The following is a 19663-nucleotide window of genomic DNA, read 5'->3' as shown; positions in this document are numbered from 1 at the left end:
TGAATCTCAGCCGAGCGGGTAGCAGGCTTCCGGCCGCAGCCCGGGCTCGGCACAGGCTTGATGCCCTCGTGTCAGCTCCTCCTCCTCCGCTAGGCCAGGGACCCGGCCACTGGGACCCGGCAGCAGCCAAGCCGTTCTGGGTGATGACAATCACTGCTCCCAAAGAATTCTCAGGTCAATGCGGTGCCGGCTCTCCCCACTACACCTGCCCGGGCTCCTCTGGCAGCGCAGGCTCACGCTACTATCTCGTCACCCTCAGGGCTCCTGCTGGCTGCAACAATATTCCAAACTCGCCCAGATGGTGGGCAGCACTTACATGCGCGTGCCCCTCTGCAAGGATTAGCCGTTTCTATGGTGGGTGCGCTGATGGCCTCCTCCTTCTGCAGACAGTGCGCAGAGCTCAAGAGGAAGCACCCATCTTGGCTGCTAGCTCGCTAGCGCCCCCCCACCCCAACCAGAGTGTTACTTGATGGCTCCTTACCAAGTCAATCCTCGGCTCACTAGCAAACTCAACCAAGCAGCTGGCTTCTACTGCCAGACTGCATGCAATATCAAACAATTTCTCCTGGCTTCAAATTGGCGTGCAAACTTTAAAATGTTTGGTCATTGCTGGAGAGAATATGAATAATATAGAATTGAAGAACAAGTGAGAACAGCTGTTAGAACAAGATAGGGAATAAGGAATAACTTATCTGACATCCGGGATCTAGGCGGAGGAGACCAGTAAAAAGTAATGTTAACAACCAGGACAATCAACCAAACTATAAAAGGTTACGTGGCCTAGTAGGTAGTGTACTTGATTGGGCTACGAGCCTGGAGTCAGCAGGAACAGAGAAGGCTAGCCTTGGGGAAGAGCCAGACTGAGTGACCAGAAGGGAGAGACTTATGAGAAAAGACAAAACCTTGTTTCGACCTAAATGTCAGACTGTCACTGCGATCAGAGATATCCTCGTCTGAGAACGTTGTTTCTGATTCTCCACCCTCCCCTAGCTCCTCACCACCTTCTTTCCTTTCCGTACCCTTCTCTCCTTTTCTTCTTGGTCGCTCCTTTTTTTGTGTAGATAAGGACGGCCACGGAAGGAAGCCACCGTGCTACCCGAAGAGGGTGCCCGGGGCCCCCCTCCGGGAACGCGAAGGAGGGGAAAAAGCTCTAAGGCACAAAAAAACCCTGAGCGACCCCTGAGATGTAGTCTTGAGACGGGGCCAGGCTGAAGAGATGGTCAGCGGAGATATACTGGAGGAGCTCTGGAGGAAGGCAATCCAAGAGGTAAAGGGTGATCACAGGGAGAAACCCAGTTCAAGAAAAGAGAACCAGGAGAAGTCGGCAGTCCAATAGCAGGCAAAGATCCGGTACACTGGGAAGCAACAGAAGAAGGTTTCCAAGCGGTAGAGTAGACGATCCGAAATCAACAGGCCGGGGTCCGGTACACAGGGAGTCCAGCAGGAAGATGAGAGGAAGCAAGGGAGGAGACTGGTACAGGAAGACAGAACGGAGAAAAGGTAAGGAACACAGAGTGAAGGAAAGATGGGACGGGGGTGGGCTAGAAGACTGGAAGGAGAGCAAGGGGGAATGAGAGTAGCGGAACAAACGGGGAAAAAGCTCAGAGCAATGAGGAGCAGGCAAGTAAGAGAGGAAGAACGGAACCCGATAGGGATCGGGGACCGACAGAGTAAATACACGAGCGTGAAAGCTGCGGAAAGCACAGCGCGTAGAGCACTCTCGGAAAAGGAAACCGGAAGCGTTGCAACGCGTCCGCGATCCGGAAGCGGGAGGCTTCAAGCTTCCGAGTCGCGTCAGCACGCAACACTAGAACGGTGCTAAAGGAGAACGTGACTGGTGAGCGGAGCGTGTGACGGGCTAGTATCTGCACCGCCAGCGGCTCCACAGGCTCCACCCGCCTCGCGGCATAACACAGACCCTAGTAGCAACCAGTCACAAAGGAGGACAAGAACAAGATAGCCCGGTGAGAATATTTACCAGAGGCTATAAAAGGGACCAAAGGCAGAGACATAAAACATAGCCTGCCAAAAGCCACAAAAAAGGGGGAAAGAAATACTTGCTGATAGGTGCCTGTAAAAGGTACCATCATCAATCCAGGTGTTGTATCCCTTGGAATGTTCATTAAAGTTGTAAATACTGGGAGCACCAGGGGTCCATTATGCAGAACTTCTGTACCACTTTGAGTAATCCCATCCTTCCCCCTTTTTTTTTTATTTAGAAAAGCTGTCCTTTTTGTGTTTCCGTTGAAACCATATAACCTTTAGGCATTACACTCACACAATCTTTTAAGAATAATAAAAAAGGTGCTAAACCTTATTGACAACAATTGATCCATAAAAACACACCAACACACCATCACTGTAATAAAAGTAAAGTTCCTTTTCCCCATTATGTTGCACCTCTCCCCTCCCCGTACATCACTCCTATATAAAGAACATTTAGTTTAGATTATTTTCCATAATAGGGTAAACACAAAAGACTGAACATACTATCTACGGCACAGTACAGTATTTCAAACAATGCAGCCCAATATGTGAACACTTGAGGGAGAATGTGCACACTAAAGACTTAGGTTTGAGTGTAAAGCATATTTTTTATTATTGTATTTACTGAGCACGGACCTATCTTCAAGAAGCAAAGTAGCATTTTACAGAGATATACAACAATACAGACACATAACAGAGTGCTTTACAGAGGTATACAACAGTACAGATGCATAACGGAGTGCTTTTCAGGGGTAATAGACAGATATACAGCTGAGGTGAAATACAGAGGGGCACAGAGGAGGGGTACATCTGTACCAGGTGGCGGGGAGGAGAGGGGCGTGCAGCGTCTAGCGAGTCAGGTGGCGGGAGGGGCCGATGTGATGGCCTAGGAGTTGAGGCAGAGAGATTCCTTGAAGACGTGGATCTTGAGTTCTTTTTTGAATTGTAGGAGCGTGGGGGTGAGTCTGATGTTGACCCAGACGAGGTTCCGTAGTCTTGGGGCGTAGGCAGAAAGGCTGGTTTTCTGGACCTTTCCTTTTAGCAGTGGTGGATTTTGCTGATGGTGTGCTGTCCGCCGGAGATGCCGAGTTTCTCCACAAAGTAGCTCGGTGACTGCGTAGTTATTCAAATTGGACTTCTATTTCAGTGCCCCATTTCCATCCCAGAGCTCACCAAGCATTACTTTGTGAATTCAACCCATTGAAGTGAAGAGAGAGAAGAGTTTTGATCTGCAATCGTCCTTTAATCCTCCTGAACAAAAAGAAATCTGTTCTCACACAGGCACCTAAAAGTGCAACAAAGTATAGCAAAAGGGAATATTCGTTCAGGACCATGCATGGCATGGTGATTTCTCATATCAAGTATAGTACATTATTCCCCCCAAGATCCCTCACACCACCCTTTATGGAGCATCTTGCAGCATGGAGGCCAGTGCTGGGAGAGCAGGAATGGCCCTGGGTAATTATGCACTGTTAGACATTTGTCATCACTTGATATGACTCATAATGCTTTGGTCTGCCTGCCATACCTTGCTATGCCATGTAATGGTCTGCTTCCCTTCTCACACAAAAACCTCTGAGCTCTGAACACAGAACAGAATTCATTGAAGCCGACCCACACGAAGAGCTCAGGGCACTTTTGGTCTGCATGCATCAATGCAACAGTAAACCGATCGTACGTGTTCTCTCTCTCTCTCTCTCTCCCAGCTAACCAAACCCAGCTCCTTTCTTGATCACCTAGAGGCCGTGCGAATGCCATCAGAGATGTATAAATCCCAGTAACATAACTTGCTCATCTTGATACTTATTTATCCTCTTCTTTAATTGTGTTTTGCCACTGGTGTGAAAATATAATTAGCACTATTCATACTTAATTCACTTTATACTTTAAAAGCTTTCACATATACCACAACACCTTCATGCATATTACAATACATATCATTGCCCAGATTGCAATTAGACATATGTATGATCAATTCTACATAAAACAACCTCCCTGACAGTGCATTATAATCTGTGGAAAAATAACAGGCAGACTACTTGTTTCCTAACTTACATACATGTAAATTCAATTTCATAATACTTTGTAAAAATGAAGAATTAAGATCCCTTCTGAATAACAACCAACCATAATATACAATACTCCTTTTGATTTGATTGTGAATAGGCGCTATACAAATAAGCAATGTGTTTCAAAGCACTTCAAGGAGGGAGGGAGCATGGGAGAATACAGTTACATTCTTACAAGTCCTTGAAACAATTAGAATTTGAAAAAAAAACTCATAATCAGCCTGACGACATATCCGATAGTGGAAGTGCAAAGGAACAGTTAAGGCAAAAAGAGGGAGGCAAGGAGGAGACAAAACCAGCAGCAACATTACTATGTGCCTGACAACAATTGTTGTAGTGCATGAGTAACAACAGGAAAGGGTGTAGGAGGAGGGGGGTATGGAGAGAGGGAGGAGGAGAGGAACAAACAAGCTACTATCTTAATAGGTTGGAAACGATTCAGATAGTGCTAGGGAGGGAGGGGTAGGAGAGGACAAAGGTGGAAAGGGGGAACAGACAAGCTACTATCAGAGGTCAAGGGACAAATGATAGACTAAGTGCTAATGGACATAAAAGAAAGGGGGAGGAGGGTAAGACGGAGGTGGTTGCAAGACAGGAGGAGAGGGAAAAGGAGGGGGCGGGGGAGAGGGAAAGGTTGGATGTAAAAGCCAGGCGGATACGATTACTATGCCTGACGGCAATTGGGGTAGCGCCAGACTTTAACAGGGGATGGGAGGGGGTAGGAGGGAGGAGAGGACAGGGTCTGTGATGACAGGCGGCTATGATTGAGGTAGTGCCTAATATAACAGGAAGAGGGAAGGTCAGGGGAAATGAGGGGCAGCCGGGACAATCACATGGGGGTAAGGGGATGCGAGGGGGGCGCAAACGCACTCAAGGGGGGGCAAGAGGATGGGGGCGCATACACACTCGCAGGGTCAAGAGGGTTGGAGGGGGCCACATTCACACTCGGGGGCAAAGGGATGGGAGGGGGGGCGCATACACACTTGCGTGGGGCAAGGGGATGGGAGGGGGCGCATACACACTCATGTGGGGCATGGAGATGGGAGGGGGCGCATACACACTCACAGGGTGCAAGGGGATCGGGGCGCATACACACTCACGGGGGCGGAGAATGTAGCGTACTGTGGTGGACAGGGGTAGATCTTTTACTCAACTAAATGCTAAACACAGGCATACATTTGGAATTCAGTTCATTTAACGATACCAATCCACACCGTGGACGCTAAAATCACTGCATCTTCTATGTTCAGGAGAATCCAAATCTGTCTCCTGGTTTGAATGTATCTGATATCTCCTTTATGAGTAAATTTTCTGAAGCATATTGGATACAAGAGTGGATTGGGTGCGCTTCCTTGTCTCATAATTTGTTCATTGGGGACATTTCTGGTCAATTTACCATTTCATCCAAATCTCGGATATTACAAATGCCAATGACCAGCACCGTACATTTTTTAAATGCATTTTGACCAAAATAGGGGAGCAGAGGCATGTCTTATCATACTGGGTTCTGGACTCAACTCGCCTCACTCCCGTTACACCCTCTGCCCTTCATTGAGCTGAAACAAATGCAAGTTCTTATTGGTTATAGTTTTCAGTCTTCACAAGCACAAGTTTCTACTTTTATTATGGAGAACATGATCTCTTCAGTCCTGGAGCTATTCTCCATTTCCTTTTAGCTGTGGAATGGAAGCACACTGTAAACCACTTTGGTAAGTGTTCTTTGTCAGGTAGACACTTCCCTTATAGTTAGATTTTGTCCGCTTTCAGTCTTCTGATCAGTTCAGACGCACAAGGGTGGTTATGAAACCACTTCCGTAATTAGATTATTCACCATAGGTTTCCTCATTTGGCTTTGTGGGTGAGCCAATGGAAACTCGTGGTTTCCCACAGTTGGTAATTTGAAGACATCTGGCAACAGAAACATTTCAAGGGTGACAAGTACCGACCATAAGGGCGTAGAGGAGATGGAAACATTTCAAAGGACATATGGAGTTGGTAAGGTGAGTAAACTTGTCCATTAAAAAACTGTGACATTGTCTATGGTGCTGTAGAATGTTAGACTCCTCCGCGCTTGCAATAATCGGATTACAGCCTCCCTGCCAGTAATGATCAATCTCTGAAAATCAAACTGTTAAATATTTACATTGTCTTTTGCCTTTCTAATTACTGCAATCTTTGTGTTACAATATTTTCTTTTTGTTTTTATGAATATTGTAGCTTCGGTTGATGTGAATGATGTATCCACGTTCTCCTACTTGGATTCACAAGACAAGAGTTCTCTAATTGCTGAGACTATGAAGTACATTACAAGAAAGGGTATTTTTTTTCTTTTCTAATTTGCTGTTCAGTTGCTATGCAGTACTAATTGGTACAATTGTATTTTCCTACCCTTGCACAGCATTGATAAAATAGGAGCAGCTTGTAATAATTATGCTAACCCTTAAAATAATGAGAAGCAGTTAACTTCTGCTGAGGTCAAAACAGATAAAGTATCTCAGGTAATTAACATTAATGAAGACAAATGCATTCTCTCAAAACATAATAACTAAAATGATTGAATAGATAAAGTGGTAACTATTATTCTCAGTTAGTGCTGTCTGTAACTAAGGTCACAGAATGCACAGATTTCTTTTTTTCCCTTCCTTGATTGGCCAGTCATCAGTTTTAAATAGAATGTAAATGCAATCCTATCATGTTTTCCAGGGATGGTTGATGTGTTTCACGTTATATATTATTTAACCGTTTTTCATGCCGGCATTGCGCACAAAACTTCATTTTGTTTAATGTCCACAACTCCAAAAGGAAAGCATAATTTTACCATTGACCAATGCCACATGTGTTACCAGATAAGTCAATATTGGCTAAGCCAGTTGGTTGTTGCAGTCCTATGTTAAAGGCAGCCTCAAATACCCTAATAAAGCTGAAACTGTGTTTAAAGGACTGCATGTAAGGTTGCACCATACAAGTGATACAATAGTTAAAGTACTTAGCACTATTTGTTTTGCACAACATTTTGTTTGAAATGTGTGCCTGTTTTGTGCTGTTGTTCCTCGGACATGTGGAACTCATTCCATTAAGAAGATAACCAATTGCAATGTGAGCACACAAATAATCTTCCCCATTCAGCAAATCATAATGGCAACAGCTGTGTTAAATCGGAAGGAGTCGGACAAAGGGGTGCGTTTAAACTTAAGATTATTATTTAGTGAAACGGAAAAAGGACCTTTCTCTCCCTATAATTAAAAGGTTTGCCCTCCTTAACTGAATTCTAACTTGGGCGGTCGTTGTCAGGGTGGTTCTCAAATAGTGTCCGTCCTCTGTCCCAAAACTGTCCTGCTCTGACCCTACCACTAACAAAAGGTATTCACTAAACAAAAAAAGATCAACAGTAGAATGACCCCCTTCTCCTGGTTCGGCCTTTGGGCTGTTTTGTAGCAATAATTTGAAAGAGCTTCTGATGCAACAAGGTGAGACCAGGAGAATGACTCCTTTCTCCTTGTGCCAACTGTATTAGTCTTGAAGGCTGTTTTTCGATAGTCTTTGGTGACAGCCTTCAAGAGTCCTAGAAGTTCCTCCCGGGGACTTTCCCTGGCTTGACCATTTGTACAACAGTTCTTCCTATTCAATACAACGTACAGTACCAGGAATCCCTGGTCTTCTCCTTGAGCAGTGAAAGAAGGGAAATCACTCCTGAAGTGTCTTTGGCTTCCTCCTCTATTCTTAACAGCACTATTGTTAAATAGACCACTCTTGTAACTTCATTGGCTCTCAATGTCTCTTATGATTATTGGGAGGAGGGAGATTTCTCCCGTGGCACTCCTCACTTTTGTAATCTTCCTTTTGATTATTCTAATGAAGATTTGTCTTGATCTCTCCTCACTCTTTGTCATTTTGATACTGTTACTGTGATTTAGTAGATTATGCCCAAATTGTTCTTCAATCTTGATACCGTCTGTGTAATTACTGTGACGAGGGAGATTACTCCCAAAAGACTCTTTAGTGTTGCCTAAACCCCTACCAGGCCTCCCGTGTCTCCCATTACCATCTTTCTCGGGGGCACATCACTGGCTGTTCATGGTGTTGGTCTCGCATCTTCTCACAGAATGCTCTCAGCGGTACGACGTCCTTTCAACACAGGATGTTTTTGCGCAGGGTTTATACTGTGAATTATTTTTCAAAAAAACCCATCTAACTTTTTAGGGGGGGTTAGTAAATTGTATATATGGGGTGTGGGTGTTTGGGGATAAATACAAATTAAAGAACATGGGGGGGTTGGGGTGGGAAACGAATTCGATGGATTTTTTCATAAAAAACCCCGGGAAAAACATCCAGCGATGAAATGACATGGAACCCTCTCAGCATCTCTCTCTCCGCTCCTTGCTTTAAGGCGTTGGCTCTACGGCTTACTAGGCTTTATGATGTCCCCGTAGTTGAAGGACTGCATGGTCCACCTCCCTATGGTCACGCCACCATTAACTTGGTTCCATCTTCTGCCTAGGTCATTTCTGCGGTTCACAACGGGGAGTGCTTCAGAGCCTTCCATGACGTCCTCAAGACTAGGAACCAGCTTCTTCTGCTTGCTTCCTCGTTCCTAGGTTTGAACCTACCAGGTTTGACTGGCTTCACGTCAGGATCTCTTATCAGTAAGCCCCTTCTTGCTGTTTCTACTTAAACTGAGTGCCAGAGTCCCTCTTTTGTATCAATGAGATATTCTTCATGCTTTCTTGGGGCCACTGCTTCTAAGTACTGATGATACTTAGAAGAGGAAGACTGAAGGAGCAATGTGAACTACTCCTTTTCCCAGTACTTTTGATAGTTGACTCATGATCACTTTATGTATTCCTCCTTGTATTGTCATGTTTTATATAAGGAAAGGAGGGAGTATCACAATAACGGACAGTTGTCGTCTCAGGTTGCTTCTTGGATGACCTTGAGGATTGCATGATATCAAAGGTAAAAGGGTTAGGGACTTCCATCATGGAATGGGAGTCCTTGTCCCCATGATGGGCGTCTCTCGCTGTGAGGTCCCACATTCTGCTACCCCTAGGAGGATTGTTGCATAGCAGGCTCACCTCCCTAGGCTCACAGGGATGGGTCCCCTCTGGGGAGAAGTGACGAGATCCTGTGAATCGTCACACGGCAAATCTATGGAGGGAATATTGACCCTTCACTAATTCTGATGTGTTTTCGTACCCCTTTGCCACTATCCATACCAATAAATTTTCTTCAACTAGGTGTTGCGAAGTCTAACGCAAGGAGAAAAAATTTACAAATTGTTTTTTGTTGTCATTAAGTAACTACTATTGGATCAGTGAGAAAGACCCTGCCTGTGGTGGTTTGACAAGTTGATTTGTTTTTTTAAAAAAATGATTTGAGGGGATTGGGTCCTCCGACGTATTCCATATCTATGACATGTAATCACCACAGCTGTGCTGCTTTGGAAAATCTTCTGCGTCGATGATGTCGATACGCCGCCCTCGAGGACCTCCTCCGACGGCCGACGTCACTGGATGCTATAAGTAGGACGCACAACTCCTGTAGCCTCAGTTCCTTTTTTTCCACGAACGTGTTCGCTTCGGAGATCTCGGCGCACCTCGACTGTTTGGAGTTTCTGTTCTTTCTCGCTTCTTCGAACCTGTTCGTATTGTGAAGTCTTTCTTCGTGAAGTGTCTACCTCGTCTTCAACACCACGTCCGGGCTTTAAGAAGTGCAGGGACTGTGGGTCCAAGATGTCGGTTACAGATCCGCACGACGCCTGCCTCTGGTGCCTCGGGAGGCCCATGACACGGATGACTGTGTCGACTGCCAGTCGCTCACGTCTAAAGCCTTGCGGGAGCGCAAGAAGAAGTTATCGGTAGGTAAGGTGTCTAAGCCACGGAAGTCGAGGTCTGCGGGGCTTTCGACAGACGATTCGAGAGGCGACTCTCCGCGTCGTCGTCGGAATTCCAGTGGGTCTCGGTCCCGGAGTCGGCCCCGCCACTCCTCTGCCTCTTCGAGGCACTCCTGGAAGTGCCGTCATCGGTCTGAGGACTCTGCCCATTGGCGGGTCGCTTACCCCACCAAGCATGCGACGCCAGAGGAATGGGCTTCCTTCAGGAAGAAAATGGTGGCGATTCTCGAATCGCAAGGCACTGGTCCGTCCACGCCTCCGAGTGGGGTTGATCGTGATCGGTCGAGAGACACCGCTCGCACGCCTTCGGGCTCAGGTGGTCGGCACGATTCGCGGGAGAGGTCCCGCGCGGACAAGGGGAATCGTTCTCGTCATGCCTGTTCCAGGTCCCGGTCCTCGACGCGCTCGAAACCGTGTGAACCTGTGGTGTCTTCAAGGAAGACGTCGACACCGGTGGCGCTGAGGTCGTCGACTGACTCTTTCGAGGCCCGGCCTTCGCAGAAGTAATTGACGCCATCGGCGCCCCAGCTGTCGAGGGACACGCTTGGGGCCCCGGCCTCGAGGACTGTGTCGGCGCCATCGATGCTGTCGGCGCCACGTTCGCCGTCAACGCCAATTCCCTCGACGCCTTTCGAGGCTGTTTCGATGGTGGTTCCCCGGGGCTCGGGTGAACCGCCTAGAAAGGCTCTGGCAAAGGCCAAGCATGGCTTTGTTAACACATACTGTGCCTTCTTTCTGCCAGCTTGAGTTTATTTCGGAGGTGGATGAGGGCTCTGATGATGGCATGGTTCCGGATACGGTTCCGGATGAGATTTTCTCGGGCCATAGCCAAAGTGAAGACCTGCCGCAATCCCTGCACGATGCCAGTGGGCTGGACACCTCTCCGAAGGTGGAGTTTTGTAGGCCTGAGCCTGGCACTCATGCCGACTCCTCGTACCGGCGCCTTATGTCCAGGGTCACCGAGTACTTGGGATGGTCTGCTCCGCCAGGGGATTTTCTTCAGGATGACCTTAGGGATATCCTCGATCAAGGTCCACCAACTGACCCCGGTACTGCCGTTCCATATGGCTCGACAGAGGAGGGTGGCGGCAGCTTGGACTGCTCCCGAGAGTCTCCCGGCGGTGGGCAAGTCTTTTCCGCGAAAATACCGCCCAGCCAGTAGCGACCCCTGCTACTTGACCAAGCACCCCACTCCGGAGAGTTTGGTGGTGCAGGCGGCTACGGCCCCGGCAAAGCAGGCGTTGTATCCTACCATCCCTCCTGATGGGGACGACAAGCGTTTTGACGGCTGCGCGAAAGAAAGTGTTTTCTTCAGGGCGTATGGTGCTTCAGGCGGCCAACTCCGTTTGTGCCTTGTCATGTTTCACGCACACTCTGTGGAACTGTTTCCTTAGCGGACGAACAGGATGGCTTCCTTGCCATGGTTCAAGGAGGCCATGTGTGAGGCCGTTCAGTCGGGTTTGGACATGGCAGATTGCGTCAGCCAGTCCATGGCGGCGAACACCGTGATACGCAGGTTTGCGTGGTTGCGGAAGTCGGAGTTTGCCCGCTTCTCAACATGCCCTTTGACGGGGAACATCTTTTTGGCAGCAAGGCTGACGAGAGCCTTGAGAGGTTGCAGACCTCCCAAGCTGCAGCGAAGTCGTAGGGCGCTGCAGTTCGCCAACCTCCCCCTTTTCGTCCTAGGGGACAGCAATGGAGGGGGAGGTTCCTTTCGTTTTTACTCATCCTTTGGTAAAGCGAGAGGAGCTGCCAGTCAAGGGGGCCACCGTAGGAGTGCCAGAGGTGGAAAACAAGGTACTCGAGGTGCCAAGGCCGCTCGGGCTGTTGGCTCTTTGCCCTCAGGCAGCGCCGCAGCCGCTTCAGCTCAGTCATGAGGCCATGTCCCATGGTTCGCTGGTTGGGGGAAGGCTGGTGCAGCATCTAGCGAGTGGCGCGCCATTATTTCAGATGTGTGGGTTCTGGAGATCATAACCCACGGCTACTGTCTTCCTTTCCGGCAGAGGCCTCAAGACAATCCACCGGGGAATCTCTCTTTGAAGAGTCCGGATCCGCTCCTTGTGCAGGAAATTCGATCCCTGATGGAGAAAGGCGCAATAGAACTGGTGCCTGTAGCGGAGAGGAACAAGGGATGGTATTCCCCTTATTTTTTGATTTCCAAGAAAGACAGGGGTTTGAGACCCATCATGGACTTGCGCGGTTTGAACAAACTCCTCAGGAAGGACACAAGTTCAAGATGGTTACTCTTTCTCAAGTCCTCCAGGCCCTTCAACTTCAGGACTGGTTGGTGTCTCTCGACCTCAAGGACGCTTATTTTCATGTGCCGATACATCCAAAGCACAAGAGGTACCTGAGGTTTGCGGTTGGCGACTCGCACTTTGTTTCGGGTCCTGCCGTTCGGATTGACCTCCGCCCCAAAGGGACTTCACCAAGCTCATGTTAGTGGTGGCAGCGCACCTCAGGAAAGGGGGGATTCACGTCTACCACTACCTGGACGATTGGTTGATCAGGGCGCGATCTCCCGAGCAAGTCCTGCATCATCTGTCAGTCACCTGCCACTCCCTCCACAAGCTGGGCTTCTCCCTCAACTTAAAGAAGTCCCATTTGACACTAACTCAGAGGCTCCAGTACATCGGAGCTGTGCTCGACAAGTCAGTGTTTTCCTCCCCAGGTGAGGGCTCATCACATTCAGCGGATGGTGCACAAGTTTCAGCTTGCCCAGAGTCTCCCAGCGTTCGAGTTCTTGAGATTGCTCGGCCTCATGGCATCCTGCATTCTTCTGGTGCCAGAGGCCAGGTTGCGGATGAGATCTTTGCAATGGGCACTCAAGCTCCAGTGGTCTCTGTCCTCTGGCAGGTTGTCGGACCCTGTTCAGGTGCAGTTCTCGGTCGCACAGGACCTTCTGTGGTGGGCCATCGAAGACAATCTAATGAAGGGGGCTCCATTTTGGCTACCGTGGCCGGAGGTGACGATCGTGACGGACGCATCTCTCACGGGATGGCGAGCTCATGCCAAAGAGTTGACAGTCAGCGGTCGTTGGTCTCCATCGGAGTCCAGACTCCATATCAATCTGTTGGAGCTGAGGGCCGTCAGGCTAGCCCTGAAGGCTTTTCTGCCGACTGTGCAAGGGAAGAATGTCCTGATCCTGACGAACAACAAGGGGGCCATGCACTACCTCAACAAAAAGGGGGGGGGGCAGGGTCACTTCCTCTGTGCAGGCAGGCGATGCAGCTCTGGTTCTGGGCAATCCAGCAGGAATTTTCTATCTCGGCAGTTCATCTGGCCTGAGACAAAAACAAGACGCCGGACGCTCTGAGCAGGCAGAGCGCCATCTCTCACGAGTGGGAGTTGGCTCAGGAGATTCTCCTGGAGATCTTTGCCCTTTGGGGGACCCCTCAAGTGGATCTCTTCACCTCCAGTGTCAACCGGAAGTGCAAGAGGTTCTGCTTGCGGGAATTTCCTCCAAAAGGAGCCTTAGGAGATGCGTTCATGGTGGAGTGGTAATTCCCACTGCTGTATGTGTTTCCTCCAGTCCTCGCCATCCCGCAAGTACTACAGAGGTTACGGAGGTTCGGTTCCCAGATGATCCTCATTGCTCCGGCGTGGGCCCGGAGGACGTGGTACCCGGACCTTCTCGACTTGTTCATCTGCCCTCCATGTCTTTTTCTATACCGAGACGATCTGCTCTCACGAGAGGGGGGTCATGTTCTCCATCCAGAGGTCAGATCCCTCAACCTTCACGCTTGGTTTCTGAAAGGTTGAGGTATAAGGATTGGGACCTCCCTGAAGACGTGATGGAGGTATTGCTCTCGGCCAGACGGCCTGCAACTAAGTCCCTGTAGCGTTGGCGTAAGTTCTGCGACTGGTGCAGGGTTAAGAATGTGTATCCTTTTGCATGTGACGTTCCCATGGTTCTGTCTTTTTTGCTTTCTTTGGCCCACAGGGGCTTGCAAGTGGGTACCGTTAAAGGTTACCTGGCGGCGCAGTCCATATTTAAGCACTCGTCTGAAGAGTGTTCTTATTTTAAAATTCGTTTAATTTCTCAGTTTCTGAAAGGGCTCACTAATGTGTTCCCTCCGTCACCTTTCCAGGTGCCCGGTTGGGATTTGAACCTTGTTCTCAAGTTTCTGATGGGTGCTCCGTTTGAGCCTTTGCATTCATGCCCTTTGAGACTGTTAACTCATAAAACTTTATTTTTGGTTGCGGTCACTTCCACTCGTAGAGTGAGTGAGTTACAGCCACTTTCAGTTAAGCCACCCTTCACTGTGTTTCATAAGGACAGGGTTGTCCTTAGAGTTCGTCCTTCCTTTCTTCCGAAGGTGGTGTCGGAATTTCATTTAGCCAGAAGGTTGTTCTTCCGGCATTTTATCCTCCTCCACATCCTGGCAAGGAAGAGGAGAGGCTCCATAGGCTTGATCCAAGGAGAGCGTTAAGCTTTTATATTTCACGCATGTCAGAGTGGACGATCAACTCTTCATTGGTTACGCTGGAAAGCGTTTGGGACAAGCTGTGACGAAACGGATTTTGTCTCGCTGGATTATTTTGGCCATCTCTGAGTGTTACCGCTTGGCGGGTAAGGACCCACTGGTCGGCTTACGGGCCCATTCTACCAGGGGTATGGCTGCCTCTACTGCCCTACAGAGGGGGGTCCCTATTCGTAACATCTGTGATGCAGCCACCTGGGCTTCGGTTCATACTTTTGTACGTTACTACTCCCTCGATTCCATCCATGGGAAGGATTTGGCCTTTGTCAAGGCGGTCCTTTACTCCGCAATTTGATTGGGCATTCTAAATTTCTGTGTTCTAAATTCTTTTCCCACCTCCTTGCATTGGTACTGCTTTGGGAGTCTGTCATAGATATGGAATACGTCGTCGGAGGACCCAATCCCCTCGAAGAACAAGTTACTCTCTTACCTGGTAACGTTCTTTCGATGGGATGGTCCGACGACATATTCCATATCGCTCCCACCCTTCCTTCCCCGCTACAGAATTTCTTATGCGATTGCAGCTTACGTTTCCGCAAGGCTTTGTGTGTCAGACTGCTAGAAGACTGGTGCCACACGTTCTGGGAAAAAACTACAACTGAAGCTATGGGCGTCGTGCGTCCTACTTATAACATCCAGTGACATTGGTTGTCCGAGGAGGTCCTCGAGGGCGGCGTATCGACGTCATCGACGCAGGACGCAGACGCCGAAGATGTTCCGAAGCGGCAGAGCTCTGGTGAATACATGTCATAGATGTGAAATACGTCGTCGGACCATCCCATCGAAAGAACGTTACCAGGTAAGAGAGTAACTTGTTCTTTTCATCAATGGAGATTGTGGTAGTAGGTTGGGAAAATCCCATGTAGGAGCTGTAACACTTCTAGAGGAAAATACTTTTTCAGAAATCACGTCCCACTTGTGATATACTAGTCATTTGTGAGGACACTTTTTATGGCACCCACACCACTCGTACAATTTACTTCCTACCTAAAATTCACAAACTACTTTCCTACGTGACATTACATCGGAAGTGCCATTGGTTGCTTTGGTATCTGATTGTTTCCACAAATTAAGTTAATTAGTTGTAATTTACTTAGTGGGTATTACTTAGAATACTCTTACGTCCCGTCCCCTTTCCCCCATACTGCATGGGCATCCCTGACTCTGCCCTCCGGCACCACACCTCAGTACCTTTTCTGCGTCGACGGAAACAGGCCAAATTCAACCAGCGCTCCTGGGTTTGGCTTAAGCCATGTAATTGCACGTGCGGATACTTCTTTTCTTTGTCTTTTTTTGTCTTTTTTATCATTCAGGTACTCGGTCCTTGAGGCGTAACGCTCCTCTCCGGCGCATGTCGACTTCGACAGGGTTCAGCAGGTATCCATCCTGCAACGGGTTCTTCCCAACTTCAGACCCCATGTCCCCTGCCTACATTGCCTTGGCCAAGACCACGGTTGGCAATCGGGTTCGGCGTGTGACTCGATGTCCTCGAAGGCGCTGAATAACAGACTAGCCATGTGGAGGGAGCTCTTCTAGAGGTTGCCTCCAGAGGATCTCAAGAACTTCGTGAAGCATCGAACTAGGCCCAAGGCAGGGCTGATATTCTCCATCGCACCCCGCAAAGGCGACTCCTTCCCAGCGACTATCCTGCACGGAAGGGTCCAGTCAGGTCCTTCTACCAGTATGTGCACCGAAGCTGCTTCAGCTACCAGCCTTCGGGTCGAGGGATCCTCGGATCCTCCCTGTCAGTGTTGAGGGACTGGAGGGTTCATTTACTGGGTCTCCACCCGATTGCTCTGTCCTTTTACCGGCACCATGGCCAAGGGGCTATGCCCTAATACCGCAATACGTCGGAGGGGGCAACTAAGCGCAGCTCTACTGACCCCCGGGTCGAGGGTGTCACACCTACTGGGCCTAGGCCCGAGGAGCACGGTAGGCCTCATATTCCACACGCAAGAGTCTTGGAGGAGGCCGGGCCCAGCGGGCAGAGCAACACGTCGCAGGTACGTGGCAGGCGGCTCGACAAAATAGCTGCCGCCCCAGAAAGGGGCACTTGTCTGACGCCAGTCCAGGAATTCGGCGAAGAACGAGTGTCAAGGTGCAACTGGCCTCAACCAGGTACGTGGCCTACAGTCTACCCCTCATTTGTGCAGGGCAGCTTTCCTTTGCGTCCATATGGACAGGGTATGCAGGGTCTACCCCGTCGGCACCACCTGTCACCTCTTTGGCCAGTGAGGAGGTGCTCTGTGAGAAGTTCCTCGGCCTCATGAAGTCACCTCAGATGGGGGTTATCATCAAAGACGCCATCCTTGCCGCAATGCTAGTGGCACCACAAATGCCTCCGCTGACGCCCCAGGCCCTGGCGCAGCCACCACCTCCGGCTCCCCAGCCGACTCCACAGGGGGCTCCGTACCAGCCTCCGCCTCCGGCCGCGGGCCCTGTACCCCAGCCTCTGGTGCCAACTACTACTCCTCCTCCTCCACAGGATCCTCCAGATCCACAGGATACGAATGAGGAGGAGGATCCAGACACGCCATCCTCAGCCAGGGCTTTCCACAAACGTCTTGCTGGTCTGGCGGACTACCTGGGCCTCCCCCAACCCGAGGTTGAGCAGCCAGCAGAGGGGGTTCTGGCTGAAATCCCCTTTGCCAAATCGGGGATTCCTATGCAGACCGATGTAGTCTCCCTGGCCAAGAAGGGCTGCCTCAAACCCACCTCGGCCCACCCGGTCAATCGACGCCTGGACGCCAAGTACAGGCAGGTGGATGGGGATACACTCTTGCTTTCGGGCCAGCCTCAGCCACACTCCTCGGTGATCGCTGCTACATCACTATACTTTAAGCCCCAGTCATCTTCAGCCTCTTCCTCTGCAAAGCTGTTCGGCAAGGAGGAGAAGATCTTGGAGGCGTATGGCAAGAAACTCTATTCCAACGCCTCTAAATCTATGTCAAGCCAACGTTGATGCCATGCTGGCAGCCGCCAACCAAAGATAATGGCGCGAAATTGCAGACTTCCTCCCAGAACTCCCCACCCAGAGCCAATCACGCTTGCTTTAAGGCGGGGCAAGCTGAAGCTAAGCTGGTGGCTCATGAACTCATGGAATCCACAGTGGCTCATATTGATACCTCAGGTGTGCCATCTGTATTGCCACGGACATGCGAAGAACAGCCTGGCTCCGGGCAACAAAATTCAACCCAGATGTCCAGGAACGCATACTAAATCTACCGTTCGAGAGGGGGGGGCTGGGACCTCTTCCACTCCTCTACGGATAAAGAGCTGGACAAGAAGAAAAACAGCTCACAAACAGCTAAGTAGTTATCCATCCTTACAAAGACCACGCCCAAATCGTACACCCAATCTCAGCAGCGCTCAGAAAGGGGTCATACATATGGATGGTTCCTCGGCTTCCAGGAACGCAGATCTACACTGCCGGACCGCTCGTCGTCTCAGAGCCGGCGCAAGCATCAAAAAAAGGGGGCGTACAGGCAGCCATCGAGGGAAAGAAAGCATGACACCCCCCTTCAGGTCCACGTGTCTCTGGTGGGTGGCAGGCTTCCTCTCCATGCGCAATTCCTGGTGCCAGAATTTTGCAGACAACTGGATCCTATCTGTGGTATACTCGGGATACCGCCTTCCTAGCCCAGCCTCTCCTCCCTCCTTTCCTCCACTCCCACAGTTTGGGACAGCAACTCTTTTGGCAGAGATCCGATCGCTCGTAGAGAGCCAGGCAGTGGAGGAAGTCCCAGCCTCCCAGCGAGGCTTTGGCTTTTACTACAGGGTTTTCGCCATTCAGAAGAACCACGTGGGCCTGCGAGTTGTGCTGGACCTTTCCACCCTCAAAACCTCTCCTTACCCCTGCAAAAATTCAAGATGGTTACGTCCGCTTTTATAGCGGAGACATTGGACAAGGGAGACTGGATGTTCTCCCTGGATCTGAAGGACACGTACCTACACGTCCCGATTTGGCAGCCCCATTGTTCCTTCCTACGGTTCAGGATCATGGGCTACCATTTTCAATACAAGGTCCTTCCTTTTGGCCTCAAATCTGCCCCCAGGGTCTTTACCAGACTCATGAATGCTGTGGCGGCCCTCTTCAGAGCGCAGGGCCTCCACATCTACCCATATATCGACGAATGGCTCGTCATGGCTACAACTCAGGAAGCGGTTCACCACTCTTCCCATGCCCTTATGAACACACTGCACTATCTGGGCTTCTCGCTCAATCTCAAGAAGTCACAGCTGCATCCAATTCTCTGACATTCCTGGGCCTCATCTGGGACACGTGCTCCGAGAAGGTATGTCAGTCGGAGGACAAAATCTCGGCCATCAAGAGGGCACCACCCACTTCCTCAGCAGAGAAGTGACCTCGGCATGGTGGTAGCAACATCTCCTGGGTCTTCTGGCAGCAGTCTTATTAGCAATTATGCACACATGACTAAGGATGAGGAGGATTCCGCTGCACTTCGCAGCCTCATGGAACCAGGAGCAGAACCAGAACCTTATCCCTTCCTACCCCCTTTCCACTTCCTGCCCCCCGACTTTTTCATGCCTTTAATTTTATTTATTTTACTATTTGGTGGGCTTATGGACATAATGTTTGTTATATGTTGACCAAAGCACTTAACATTGCTGTTACTTTGTTTGATTTCATTATTATTATACTTTTTTTTGTTATAAGCCTGTACAAAGAAAACATACATTCAATTAGCAAAGAGATAGGGAATCGGAATGGGAAACATAAATGGGGGAGAATTGGGATTTTGTATGCAATGTTCATGAGGGGAGGAAGGGATTGAGGTATGATCATAGTCTTTCATTCATGGAATTTGATGGGGATGATGGGTTTGGACAAGGTGAACGGGTACAGGTACAAGTTGGGCAGCGATATCGAACATTTTCCTTCACATGATTTTTCGCAAATGTCATCAACTGCATGAAATTATTATTTAGTTCATCCATTTTTGATGATAACTTCATCAGTTCATTATATACATTTGGGGTTAGGGGCTGTCTGTGCACATCTTCAGGTTCACTCAAACATAATTCGGCCCTGGTTTCCTCATCCTCACTATTTATTGTTAAAAGAAAAGCAAGTTTTAGTGATATTTGAACTAAACAGCTGTGATGGTATACAGTACATTTTTTAATACAAAAAACTGATGTAATTTGTTCAGTCATTTCGTCTTTGGGGAACTATTCCGCCAGCCATTCCAGTGTGCTTGCCATTTCTTATA

At 49.3% G+C, this 19663-nt stretch overlaps 1 protein-coding gene across 2 annotated transcripts in view; it reads left to right on the top strand.

Annotated features, from left to right (window-relative positions):
• The window catches only part of UGGT2 (UDP-glucose glycoprotein glucosyltransferase 2), a 1923861-nt gene that overhangs the window by 828688 nt on the left and 1075510 nt on the right, over window positions 1–19663 (top strand). For both annotated transcript variants that reach the window (XM_069639785.1, XM_069639786.1), the window contains one exon: window positions 6273–6371. In XM_069639785.1, the coding sequence (XP_069495886.1) occupies window positions 6273–6371 (99 nt within the window). The remainder of the gene's footprint in view (window positions 1–6272; window positions 6372–19663) is intronic.

This window comes from Ambystoma mexicanum, chromosome 7q (assembly GCF_040938575.1).
Source record: "Ambystoma mexicanum isolate Mex_15411 chromosome 7q, UKY_AmexF1_1, whole genome shotgun sequence".
Taxonomy (NCBI): domain Eukaryota; kingdom Metazoa; phylum Chordata; class Amphibia; order Caudata; family Ambystomatidae; genus Ambystoma; species Ambystoma mexicanum.
Note: the sequence above shows the minus strand (reverse complement) of the source record. Positions and strands in the feature narration are given on the sequence as shown.